General features: G+C 47.8%; 1 protein-coding gene across 1 annotated transcript in view; it reads right to left on the reverse strand.

The window, feature by feature from the left end:
• pdlim4 (PDZ and LIM domain 4) overlaps positions 1 to 12,500 on the reverse strand; it is a 60,076-nt gene that overhangs the window by 18,053 nt on the left and 29,523 nt on the right. The window contains exon 3 of the mRNA XM_076273779.1: positions 11,034 to 11,118. Coding sequence (XP_076129894.1) covers positions 11,034 to 11,118 — 85 coding nt within the window. The remainder of the gene's footprint in view (positions 1 to 11,033; positions 11,119 to 12,500) is intronic.

Consider the following 12,500-nt stretch of genomic DNA (forward strand, 5'->3'; position numbering starts at 1 on the left):
CATAATAACACCCACAACACCTCTTCATAATAACACCCACAACACCTCTTCATAATAACACCCACAACACCTCTTCATAATAACACCCATAATACCTCTTCATAATACCTCTTCATAATAACACCCACAACACCTCTTCATAATAACACCCACAAATCCTCTTCATAATACCTCTTCTTAATAACACCCACAACACCTCTTCATAATAACACCCACAACACCTCTTCATAATAACACCCATAAGTAAGGGATAATGTATAGAACGCCGGTCATTATTGGTAAAATAAGTCCCGACAGGGCGAACCGGACCCCGACGCGCAGCGGAACCCATTTTCCTTGACAGCGGTCTGTTATACTTAGCAACGGTCTGTTATTGAGAATTAGCAGACCACCGAACGTTGGGAAGGCCCATTCAAGTGAATGGAGCTGCGGCTGGGACGGTAACCGCATTACCCCTACTGTGTGTGTGTGTGTGTGTGTGTGTGTTAGGGCTGGGACGGTAACCGCATTACCGCAATACCGCCGTCACGTGACCCCTACTGTGTGTGTGTGTGTGTGTGTGTGTGTGTGTGTGTGTGTGTGTGTTAGGGCTGGGACGGTAACCGCATTACCGCAATACCGCCGTCACGTGACCCCTACCGTGTGTGTGTGTGTGTGTGTGTGTGTGTGTGTGTGTGTGTGTGTGTGTGTGTTAGGGCTGGGACGGTAACCGCATTACCGCAATACCGCCGTCACGTGACCCCTACCGTGTGTGTGTGTGTGTGTGTGTGTGTGTGTGTGTGTGTGTGTGTGTTAGGGCTGGGACGGTAACCGCATTACCGCAACACCGCGGTCACGTGACCCCTACCGTGTGTGTGTGTGTGTGTGTGTGTGTGTGTGTGTGTGTGTGTGTGTGTGTTAGGGCTGGGACGGTAACCGCATTACCGCAACACCGCGGTCACGTGACCCCTACCGCGGGTCTGAGCTCGTCACCATCACCGCAAAAAACAAAAACAAATCTGTGAAACATTTGGGGGATTCGACTTTGGCGTTTTCAACCATGACATATGCACAATTCCGGGTTAAAAAAGGTAGCAGAATCTCAGAGATAATCACATTATGCAGTCAGCTTAGACGTCTGCAGGTGGCTAGCCTACATGAAGTCGAATCCTATAATTGGCTTGCACATGTGTGCACGTAGTAGGCCTGTGTAATGTCATGATGTGTAATGTGATGAACTATCTTATGACATTGATACTCAGAGAACCACAGTTACGTTAAGTAGGCTAAACCTCCGTTTTCAAAACAAAAACTTATCATCAAAAGATGAAGCAAACCCGACCTTTCGCGTTTGTGTTGGGGAGCGCAATGTTCCAACATTCCATTAGTTTAGCCTAGGCCTACTATGCGAGAGTAGGGAGAACTGGCACAATCGTAACACTTTTTTATTCTCTCCGTTCAAACTCGATTTACATAAAGCTGTTAAACGTGAAAGCTGTGAAATTTGGCCAGAAAGGACTCATAGCCTACATGTTTAGTTCATGAAAGAATTAAAAAATATGTTCTAGTTTGTTAAGAATTTAACTTAACAGCGACATGTAGGTCTAGGCTGGCTAGCCTAGGACCTACCTTTGTTACAACCTGAAGCAGCCATTAAAACGTGTGGTAGCCTACATTACACTAGCATAAGCGTCATGAATGTAACAGTTCTAAAATCGTGATAGCCTTGTTGATAAACTGCTTATTTCTTTCATGTCTGAAGCATTTGGTCCAGTGGTCTTTGAAGTTGCTGCGGCTGTCTAAAGTTTAATTGGCTGTAATGGCTGATGGTGGCACATTATACCGCGGAAACCGCGGTAATTTCTTGCTTACCAACCGCGGTAAGAAAACATCCATACCGTCCCAGCCCTAGATGGAGCATTCTTCAGCATTATGAAGAGCCGTGTAATAATACATAATAACACCCACAACACCTCTTCATGTGTATTAAGCAGCTCTTCATTTGGAGACGTTCTTCCTTAATTACTTCTTAATCTGCTGCTACGCGGTAGTCAGTCTGTTCATTAAGCTGGAATCAGGCCACACATCTACTAAAGGGTTATCTGTGTTGAGAAGACGCAGCCAGATGAATACTAAATCTGTAAATCTGATGGTTATCTGTGTCATGGAGGCTGTGCCAGAGAACAGGTAGAAGCAGAGCTCCATGAGGGTCTGTTCTTCTCCTCTGTGGCGCACTGCGTCCAGACAGATGGTATCTTGGTGAAGAGAACCACATGGCAGCTTTACTGGGTAGTATGTCAGGTAGCTGTCGTATAAAAGTGCCAGGTTAGCATTAAAAAGCCTTATCATTTTCCACTTGCCTTTGAAGCTGCTCTTATAGAGCAGGGGAGAGTTGCGCTAAAATGACAAAACATATTTGGAAAGCATGCGTGCATTTTGTATGTGTGCAATGGAATGTTTGTGATATCCAAACAAGGACATTTATGAGCGCACTCTTTAAAGTTGACAACTTTGTGTGCATGCCATTTTCTATATCTTATCTTGTGACATCTAAAGAGATGTTTCCTGGAAACCTTATCTTGTTTAAAAACATTTAGCAGAGTCGCTGGGGGCCGTTCTCTTTTCTAATAGGAAGTTCTGCTCACGAGGACCCATGTAAGGAGGGAGGAGACACCACTGGGTAAACACTGTTGGGTAAACACCTCCTTCTCACAGAGAACACAAGTACAAGATTTATCCGTGTGTTTAGCTCCAAACCCAAAGAAGTAGAAGTAGAAGGAAGAGGAGGAGGAGAGGGAGGAGGAGGAGAGAGGAGGAGGAGGAGAGGGAGGAGGAGAGGGAGGAGGAGGAGAGGGAGGAGGAGGAGGGGAAGGAGGAGAGGGAGGAGGAGGAGAGGGAGGAGGAGAGGGAGGAAGAGGGGAAGGAGGAGGGGGAGGAGGAGGAGGAGAGGGAGGAGGAGGAGAGAGGAGGAGGAGGAGGAGGAGGAGAGGGAGGAGGAGAGGGAGGAGGAGGAGGAGGGGAAGGAGGAGAGGGAGGAGGAGGAGAGGGAGGAGGAGAGGGAGGAGGAGGGGAAGGAGGAGGGGGAGGAGGAGGAGGAGGAGAGAGGAGGAGCAGGAAGAGGAGGAGGAGAGGGAGGAGGAGGGGGAGGAGGAGGAGGAGGAGGGGGAGGAGGAGGAGGAGAGGGAGGAGGAGGAGGGGGAGGAGGAGGAGGAGAGGGAGGAGGAGGAGAGAGGAGGAGCAGGAAGAGGAGGAGGAGGAGGAGGAGAGGGAGGAGGAGGGGAAGGAGGAGGAGGAGGAGAGGGAGGAGGAGGAGGAGGGGGAGGGGAAGGAGGAGAGGGACGAGGGGGAGGAGGAGGGGAAGGAGGAGGAGGAGGGGGAGGGGAAGGAGGAGGAGGAAGAGAGGGAGGAGGAGGAGGAGGAGGGGGAGGGGAAGGAGGAGGGGGAGGATGAGAGGGAGGAGGAGGAGGAGGAGGAAGGAGGAGGAGGAGGGGGAGGAGAGGGAGAACTGGACAGGTATTTATGAGGCCCTGCCTGTCTGCTCGTAAATCCAAACCCTTGTCAGATTCCACTGGCCCGTTTCAGTGCGGTTGCCAAGCATGGCCCCTGGTTACGGGTGACTGCCGAGCTCTGCGCCTCCACAGGAGGAGGAGGAGGAGGAGGAGGAGGAGGAGCTGAGTGCACTAGCAAGCGTAGGGCTCCTGAATAAATCAGGCCTAACGAAAACCTACAGGTCTTAATAAGGCTACAGCTCTTAACACCGGCTACAGCTCTTAACACCGGCTACTGGGAGAAACCAGATTCACAGCTGCACTGTGAGGACGGAGGAGGGTGTGTGTGTGTGTGTGTGTGTGTGTGTGTGTGTGTGTGTGTGTGTGAGGAGAATAGAAGGGAGGAAGGGAGAGAGGAGAGGGAGGAGTGAGGGAGGAGAGAGGGAGGAGAGAGGGAGGAGAGAGGGAGGCTAATTGAAGTCATATGGCCGCCCCCTGAGAGCACGCTGCCCTGTGCTGGTCAGATCTGCCCCTCCTATCTGCCCCGGCTCCCTGGAATCTGTGTGGAGGGAGGGCAGCTCACATGCTGCTCTGCACTGCTAAGCAAACACAAGCCGGCTCTTTAGTCTGAGCTCTTTACCCACACAGGCCGGCTCTTCAGTCTGAGACAGCTCTTTACCCACAGTGCACAAACACAGGCCGGCTCTTCAGTCTGAGACAGCTCTTTACCCACTGTGCACAGACACGTGTTTTGCACGTCCAATTTTGGTCCCCTTAAGGTGCAGACTGACGCCAGATGACATCGTTTTTCCGATGTCCAGTATTGACATCCACAGGACCTCTGTATAATGTCCAAAAAAGGTTACCTAGTCCCATTGATGTCCAAATGGGGTCATGGTTAGACGTCCAAAAAGCGGACTGAGTTTGCACGTCGTGTAGTCGTCCAGAATTGGTCTTGGACCGACTGACGCAATAACACAGGTCTGTAGTCTGTAACACAGGTCTGTAGTTTGTAACACAGGTCTGTAGTCTGTAACACAGGTCTGTAGTCTTTAACACAGGTCTGTAGTCTGTAACACAACTCTGTAGTCTTCAACACAGGTCTGTAGTCTGTAACACAGGTCTGTAGCGTCTGTAGTCTGTAACACAACTCTGTAGTCTGTAACACAGGTCTGTAGTCTGAAACACAGGTCTGTAGTTTGTAACACAGGTCTGTAGTCTGTAACACAGGTCTGTAGTCTGTAACACAGGTCTGTAGTCTATAGTCTGTAACACAGGTCTGTAGTCTGTAGTCTGTAATACAGGTCAGTAGTCTGTAACACAGGTCTGTAGTCTGTAGCACAGGTCTGTAACACAGGTCTGTAGTCTGTAGCACAGGTCTGTAGTCTGTAGCACAGGTCTGTGGTCTGTAACACAGGTCTGTAGTCTGTAACACAGGTCTGTAGTCTGTAACACAACTTTGTAGTCTGTAACACAGGTCTGTAGTCTGTAACACAGGTCTGTAGTATGTAGTTTGTAACACAGGTCTGTAGTCTGTAACAGGTCTGTAGTCTGTAACACAGGGGGGCAGAGAGCTGAAGCAGACCGCTGAGATGACTCCCTTTGTGGCTCCGATGCGATGACAGCCCCCTCCCCCCCAGCTTCCCCCCGCTCCTCCAGCTCCTCGTCCCCCCCTCCCCCAGCTCCTCCACCTCCTCCTCCCCCCCAGCTCCTCCACCTCCTCCCCCCAGCTCCTCCACCTCCTCCTCCTCCCCCCAGCTCCCCCACCTCCTCCTCCTCCCCCAGCTCCTCCACCTCCTCCTCCCCCCCAGCTCCCCCTCCTCCTCCCCCCCAGCTCCCCCACCTCCTCCCCCCAGCTCCACCTCCTCCTCCTCCCCCAGCTCCTCCAGCTCCCCCAGCACATTAAAGGATTAGCATCGGCCGGCTAATTAGCTAGCGCGCCGAGACGTTTGAAGCAGGAACACAAACAAAGCACAGGGAGGTCACAGCTCAGAGTGAGTGTGACATTAGCCTCATGCTGCTGAAACCAGAGAGAGCCTCGGTAACAGCATTCTCATTCAAACGGTCTGGCCCGGAGGAAGACATTAACTGCACAATGGCCACTCCCTACAGACGAGAGGGAGCTCACACACGTGTGCTCTTCACAACACCATTCCTGCAAAGCGAAGAGCGCTACGGGCTACCACTGCGTGACCAGGCTGACCTCAGTGATGGACACTTAATGTGATGTAAGCTTTATGGGGAGTTACTTTCAGTTACAACCAGCAACTCAAACGGCCAACTCATCTTTCAGCTTTCTCCATTACACTTCCTGCAGTAGATTAGAAACGTGTGACTTCAGACAAGCGAATGCGTTTAAACGAGGTGAGGCGAGCCGCTCGGAGGAGCGTAGACTTGTTCCATTCATAAAATAGCCCTTACTGCCCCTGTAGTCGTGCTCAGCCAACAGGAATCCCGGGTAATGAAAAAATGACCGTCCCCAGCTAGGCCTGGCCCCGCCCTGTCAGAAGTAATAAATGCCTGGAGGGAGGGAGAGGGAGAGAGAGAGGGAGAGAAAGAGAGAGAGAGAGAAAGAGAGAGGGAGAGAGAGAGAGAGAAAGGGAGAGAGAGAGAAAGAAAGAGAGAGAGAGAGAGAGAGAGAGAAAGAAAGAGAGAGAGAGAGAGAAAGGGAGAGAGATAAAGAGAGAGAGAAAGAGAGAAGGGAGAGAGAGTTTTCTCTGGCGGAGTATCCCCTCTTGGTTCTGTCGCTAGCGAGGCCCACAGCTCTGACGGTGACGTGGTTCCCAATGCCACTGCTGAGGAACCGCACTCTCCCAATGCCACTGCTGAGGAACCGCAACTGGAATTTTATGGCACCCGAGGAACAGTGAAGCCCTCAATGTGCTTTTTATGGATGTGTACACATGTGCGTGTGGATTCGCACATCACGGATGTCAGAGTGGAATTCTGGTGGCGTTTCCTCATTATCCTGGATGGGAATCAAATGATTGTCTAGGGCCGATAAAATGCCATATCGCGTCTAGGGTTGGCCGATAAAATGCCATATCGCGTCTAGGGCTGGCCGATAAAATGCGTCTCTCTGCATCTCTACAGCAGCCAGGGGCTCCAGAGGTGGCCATGACTCATCACAACTTCCCTACCAAAAAAATGACCAAGGATCTTTATATAGTGATGCAGTGCAGGACTGGTCAAGGATCTTTATATAGTGATGCAGTGCAGTGCAGGACTGGTCAAGACTCTATATCAGGGGTCTCAAACACCCGGCCCGCGTCCGGCCCAATTCCGGCCCGCGACGTATGTGAAAATAATAATGTAATCCGGCCCTTGAGACTTTTTAATTGTGACAAACAACGATACTGATTAAAATAGACGATAGTTCCAAGTACGGTGACAAATCTCATTTGTACTCTGCTCCACTATGTGCTAGACATCCAGAGCTTCATTCAAACCCAAAATCGCTGCACAAAGTCTTCAGGAAATACTTGTATTAGCGAGAAACACAAAGACGTGCATTTGTAATGACGCGGAAGCGATGCAGGCCATAGTGTTGCAGAAATTGAAGCAGAAATTAAGCAGAAATAGGCCTACACCAAATGTTGAAAAACGTTTACGTGTATTGAAGTCTTAGGTAGGCTATGTTATTCACCTATTTTAAATATGAAGGAGAATATCCTTTTGGAGATTATGATCGATCGTCTATTGAATGGAGGTGCGTCTGCGTGTATTGATAGCAATAAATTTATGGTTAAAATGGATAATAATTTAACTTCAAGACTACTTTTAGTTAGCCATGTAACCCTTCTTGGTTTTAAACAAAGACACCATCCCCTCCCCCAATGGAATGCTAATGTGCTGGTTCAAGGCCTATCAGTTAGCCAGGACACAGGATATTACCTTGATATAATGTATCCATGTGTCATGAAATGTAAATGTATTCATGTTTGGTATCATTCTGATAGTCTCAGTACAAGGATTGTAATTATTTGATTGTGAGAATGTTTGGAACATTCTATAAGTGATATTTCTGATATATAAGATATCTCTCCTCATGCTATTCAGATAGGTGTGAAGTGGGTGTGAGTAGGTGTGAGTAGGTGTGAGTAGGTGTGAGCAGGTGTGAGTAGGTGTGAAGTGGGTGTGAGTAGGTGTGAGTAGGTGTGTCTGATGCCATCTGGAGAACCAACCAAGTGGGCTTGTTTTGGCGCCATTTTTCCTCTTTGTTTAACTCATACAAAAGTGATTAACTTGCATTGTAAGATTTAGATTAGAACATGGAGAACTGAGGAGAGGAGGAGTTGGCTACAGGCCAACCTAGGCCTTTCAGGCCTGGGCTAGGCCTACATAGACCATAGACCTTTTTTTGTACCCTCTCTGCTCGTAACAGAATAAACTTGATTCCTGAGTTTTTCCTGAAGTTCGCCAGTCTAAGATTAATATAAAGTAATTATTCACCACAATTACTTTCAGTATACGACGGTGTCCACTAAGCATACCATGCTTATTTCGACCCTCTGCCCAACATAGCTTGGAGGTTGCAGTGGTAATCGTGATGATAGTGTCCGTAATGGACGTGGTACAGACAGCAGGGCTAGTAGAAATAGGGCTCTAAACCACAAAGTCACCCGCAATATGATGCAAACTTCTGGGTACTCAGATTACCCGCGATAGGAACTGATTTGACCAGAATACTTTATTGTAGGCCTTGTGGTTTAGAAACCATATACATCTTAGGTGTTGGTATACATCTTAGGTGTTTTCCTGTTAATTTGTTATGTGGGTAATATGAAAAAAGGAAAGTAAACCTGCTCAAATATCTTCATTCAGTATTTATTGAAAGGTGCATAATTTGAGGTGCTTGCCATCCAGTGGCAAATTAGATGGGTAAATTTACCCCCTTCATAAACTTTTGTTTTACTCAAAGATTTTTACATTTACAGTAGGACTATCTCTGACCACTTTCAAGCCATGGCCTTTTGAAATTTTGATATAAAAATCCAATGGTGTTGCTTTCTTAACCCTGACGCCTATAGTTTGCCAGGTTTAAAAAAGTTATGAGAGGAAAATATTTTTATTTGGTGTGAAACACACACATACCTGTTTTTATGCTTTTCATTTGTTTTATAATTTGTATTAATATTTATTTTATCATTATTTTATTTATAAGCTAAGGTTGCTAGCACAGGTGTCTAAAACTAGATAAAAACACTTGCACTTTCTGTTTGCAGTTTTGTGTGGTATTTGAAAAAAAGAACATTGCATTTTCAGAAATAGCCGGCCCTCCAATCAGATGACGTTGTAGTGATGCAGGACTGGTCAAGGCTCTTTATATAGTGATGCAGAGCAGGACTGGTCAAGGCTCTTTATTTAGTGGTGCAGAGCAGGACTGGTCAAGGCTCTTTATATAGTGATGCAGAGCAGAACTGGTCAAGGATCTTTATATAGTGATGCAGAGCAGGACTGGTCAAGGATCTTTATATAGTGATGCAGAGCAGGACTGGTCAAGGCTCTTTATTTAGTGGTGCAGAGCAGGACTGGTCAAGGCTCTTTATATAGTGATGCAGAGCAGAACTGGTCAAGGCTCTTTATATAGTGATGCAGAGCAGGACTGGTCAAGGCTCTTTATTTAGTGGTGCAGAGGAGAACTGGTCAAGACTGGTCAAGGCTCTTTATTTAGTGGTGCAGTGATGTATTGGAAGGAAACAGCTCACCAATTCCACGTGTCATTTCCTGTCTGTCCAGGAAAGGAATACTTGGGAATTCCAGGGTTGTTGTCATGGTGATATAAGTATTTAATAAACTGTGATGACAGCTGAAATGGAAGCTGTGCGGGGGCCAAGTGGAATGAGGCGGTTCTGTAAGACGGCCTGTAACTTGTCCCAACCCTGGCCTGGAGTGACTGAGTTTAGAGAGGAGACAGGCAGGCAGGTGTGTGTGTGTGTGTGTGTGTGTGTGTGTGTGTGTGTGTGAATATAAACTGCATTGTGTTTCCCTGGCCCCAGAGTGACTGAAAGTTTAGAGAGGAGACAGGCAGGCAGGTCCTCACACACTCCCCTGACTCCTCCAACGACTACACCGTACATTATCTAAACGAGCTCACATGACATGAATATGGTGTGTGTGTGTGAATATAAACTGCATAGTGTTTCCCTGGCTCCAGTGAGGCCCAAACATGCAAGCGAACGTGCTGGAGCCAGACACACACACACACACACACACACACACTCTCACACACACACTCTCACACACTCTCACACACACACTCTCACACACACACACACACACACAGTACCATGGAGCTATGAGACTCCACTGCTGGCCTTGGCTGGCACTTTCAGTGCTGGAGGAATGTGTTGGGGGAGTTGAGTTTACGTGTTGGGGTTGGGGATGGGGTTTATGTGTTGGGGTTGGGGATGGGGTTTATGTGTTGGGGGAGTGGGGTTTATGTGTTGGGGGAGTGGGGTTTATGTGTTGGGGGAGTGGGGTTTACGTGTTGGGGATGGGGTTTATGTGTTGGGGGAGTGGGGTTTATGTGTTGGGGATGGGGTTTATGTGTTGGGGGAGTGGGGTTTCAGTGAGTGCATCTCCATAACTCGCTCCCTTGGTTATATGAGCTTGTTTGTGTTTACTGTGTGGAGGATCCGGGACCCCACAGGGTCCAAGGTGAAGTCTCCTGCAGTTAATCAAGGCATGCTCTCATAACGCTGCAGTTAATCAAGGCATGCTCTCATAACGCTGCAGTTAATCAAGGCATGCTTTCATAACGCTGCAGTTAATCAAGGCATGCTTTCATAACGCTGCAGTTAATCAAGGCATGCTCTCATAACGCTGCAGTTAATCAAGGCATGCTTTCATAACGCTGCAGTTAATCAAGGCATGCTCTCATAACGCTGCAGTTAATCAAGGCATGCTCTCATAACGCTGCAGTTAATCAAGGCATGCTTTCATAACGCTGCAGTTAATCAAGGCATGCTTTCATAACGCTGCAGTTAATCAAGGCATGCTCTCATAACGCTGCAGTTAATCAAGGCATGCTCTCATAACGCTGCAGTTAATCAAGGGCATGCTTTCATAACGCTGCAGTTAATCAAGGCATGCTCTCATAACGCTGCAGTTAATCAAGGCATGCTCTCATAACGCTGCAGTTAATCAAGGCATGCTCTCATAACGCTGCAGTTAATCAAGGCATGCTCTCATAACGCTGCAGTTAATCAAGGCATGCTCTCATAACGCTGCATGATGAATCATATGACATATTCAGTGCTGTAGGTCTCCAGCATTGAAGACATTGAAGCCCCCAGAGCTTTGCTAGGTTTGCTGAGTTTGCGTGTGTGTGTGTGTGTGTGTGTGTGTTCACTCCATCACCCAGACATCACATCTGCATGTTTACCGAGGGGAAAAATAAATCACTTCTGGTGGGCAATGGCCGTGGCCTGTGTTCTGGTGGGCAATGGCCGTGGCCTGTGTTCTGGTGGGCAATGACCGTGGCCTGTGTTCTGGTGGGAAATGGCCGTGGCCTGTGTTCTGGTCCGTAGGCCAGTGGGCGGGGAGGTGCGGGGCGGGCGGTACCTGTGAGTCGGTCTCGGAGCAGACGGAGTACGGGCTGGTCTTGCCGTCTTCTGTCCCAGCTGGACTCCAGGCCTTGTGGTCAGATCTGAGGGAAGAAGATCAAGACAATAAAGACGTGAGATGAGATCTGCTGGGAGTGGAGCTGAGGAATGCTGTCGCTCTTTCCTGCTTCACCAGGTGGCTTCCAGGGGATCACTTTGCCCATATATGGTATGAGTGCTAGTGGTGTTACCGGGATCACTTTGCCCATATATGGTATGAGTGCTAAAACTCATCTGGAAGCACACAAGTAATGTTTGAATACTGTTTTGCTCTTTTTGCCTTAGCCAGTCAAGTTAAGATTTGTTCATGTCTTTGTTCAGCCCCCAGCAGTCATGTCATCGTTGCTTTCCTTGCTTGCTGCAGGAGCTGAAGATGGCTTAGAGCTGAAACTAATCTGCTTATATCAGGGCCATATCTGGTTAGATCTGTATCATATCGGGGCCATATCAGGGCCATATTAGGGCCATATCCGATTAGATCTATATCATATCAGAGCCATATCTGATTAGATCTGTATCATATTCGATTAGATCTGTATCATATCAGGGTAATATCCGGTTAGATCTGTATCATATCAGGGCCAGATCGGGGCCACAACTGTGCCAATGTCTGCTGCATTCTGGGGTTTTGGCCTGTCACTCAGGTCTGGTAAGTTCCAGTGACTGTAGTGTTTCTGCTAATGGTGTTGTGACTGGTCATCTCTGCAGGACGTTTGGTCTTAGCGCTCTGGGTATCATTCTGAAGTGAGCAGAGCACTAGGACAGGCCACAACCAAATAAACAATGGAAAAGCAGTTGGAAATGGCTGAAGGAAACGTGATGAGGACTTACTGACTAAACTTTCATTTTCCATTTCGATGGCAAAGAGTTCCTATAATTGAAGCGGTTCAAGTGTAAAACACACACAGACCCACTGCTATGTCTTTAAAAAGTTCTGCACGTTGCTGACTAAAATTTGATTTTCCCTTTCATTGGCAAAGAACACTTAGCAACTGCAGCAATTAAAGCAAAAATGTTCACAAACCATAAAAAGTCCAACAATATTGACTTGTCAGTGCGTACAACAAAGTAGTGGTTATAGCTTCCTGCACTGAAAAACTTCTGTGGAAATCTAAACGGGCATGTGGGTGTCCGTATGCCATAGTCAGCATGGCTTAACACTAGTCGCTCCGCCAGGAATGGGACACCATCTCCCTAAAAGACCATATGAGGTGAAAGGGACGTACGTAGTGCACACAATTTAATTTAGTGACTATGTTCATATTTAACAGGACACTATTCACATTAATGCCCCCTTCTCTGGAAGGTAATGACCACATGGATCCACAGGACACGCTCTCTATTTAGACACATGGTTTAAGAAAAGCACTGTTATACACAACCCTCATACCTCTCACTGTGACAACAGTGTCAACGCTCAGTAATA

This window comes from Alosa pseudoharengus, unplaced genomic scaffold (assembly GCF_046254945.1).
Source record: "Alosa pseudoharengus isolate Yale_2024_CS ecotype anadromous, Long Island Sound unplaced genomic scaffold, YU_APseudo_1.1 YU_APseudo_1.1_scf_8, whole genome shotgun sequence".
Taxonomy (NCBI): domain Eukaryota; kingdom Metazoa; phylum Chordata; class Actinopteri; order Clupeiformes; family Clupeidae; genus Alosa; species Alosa pseudoharengus.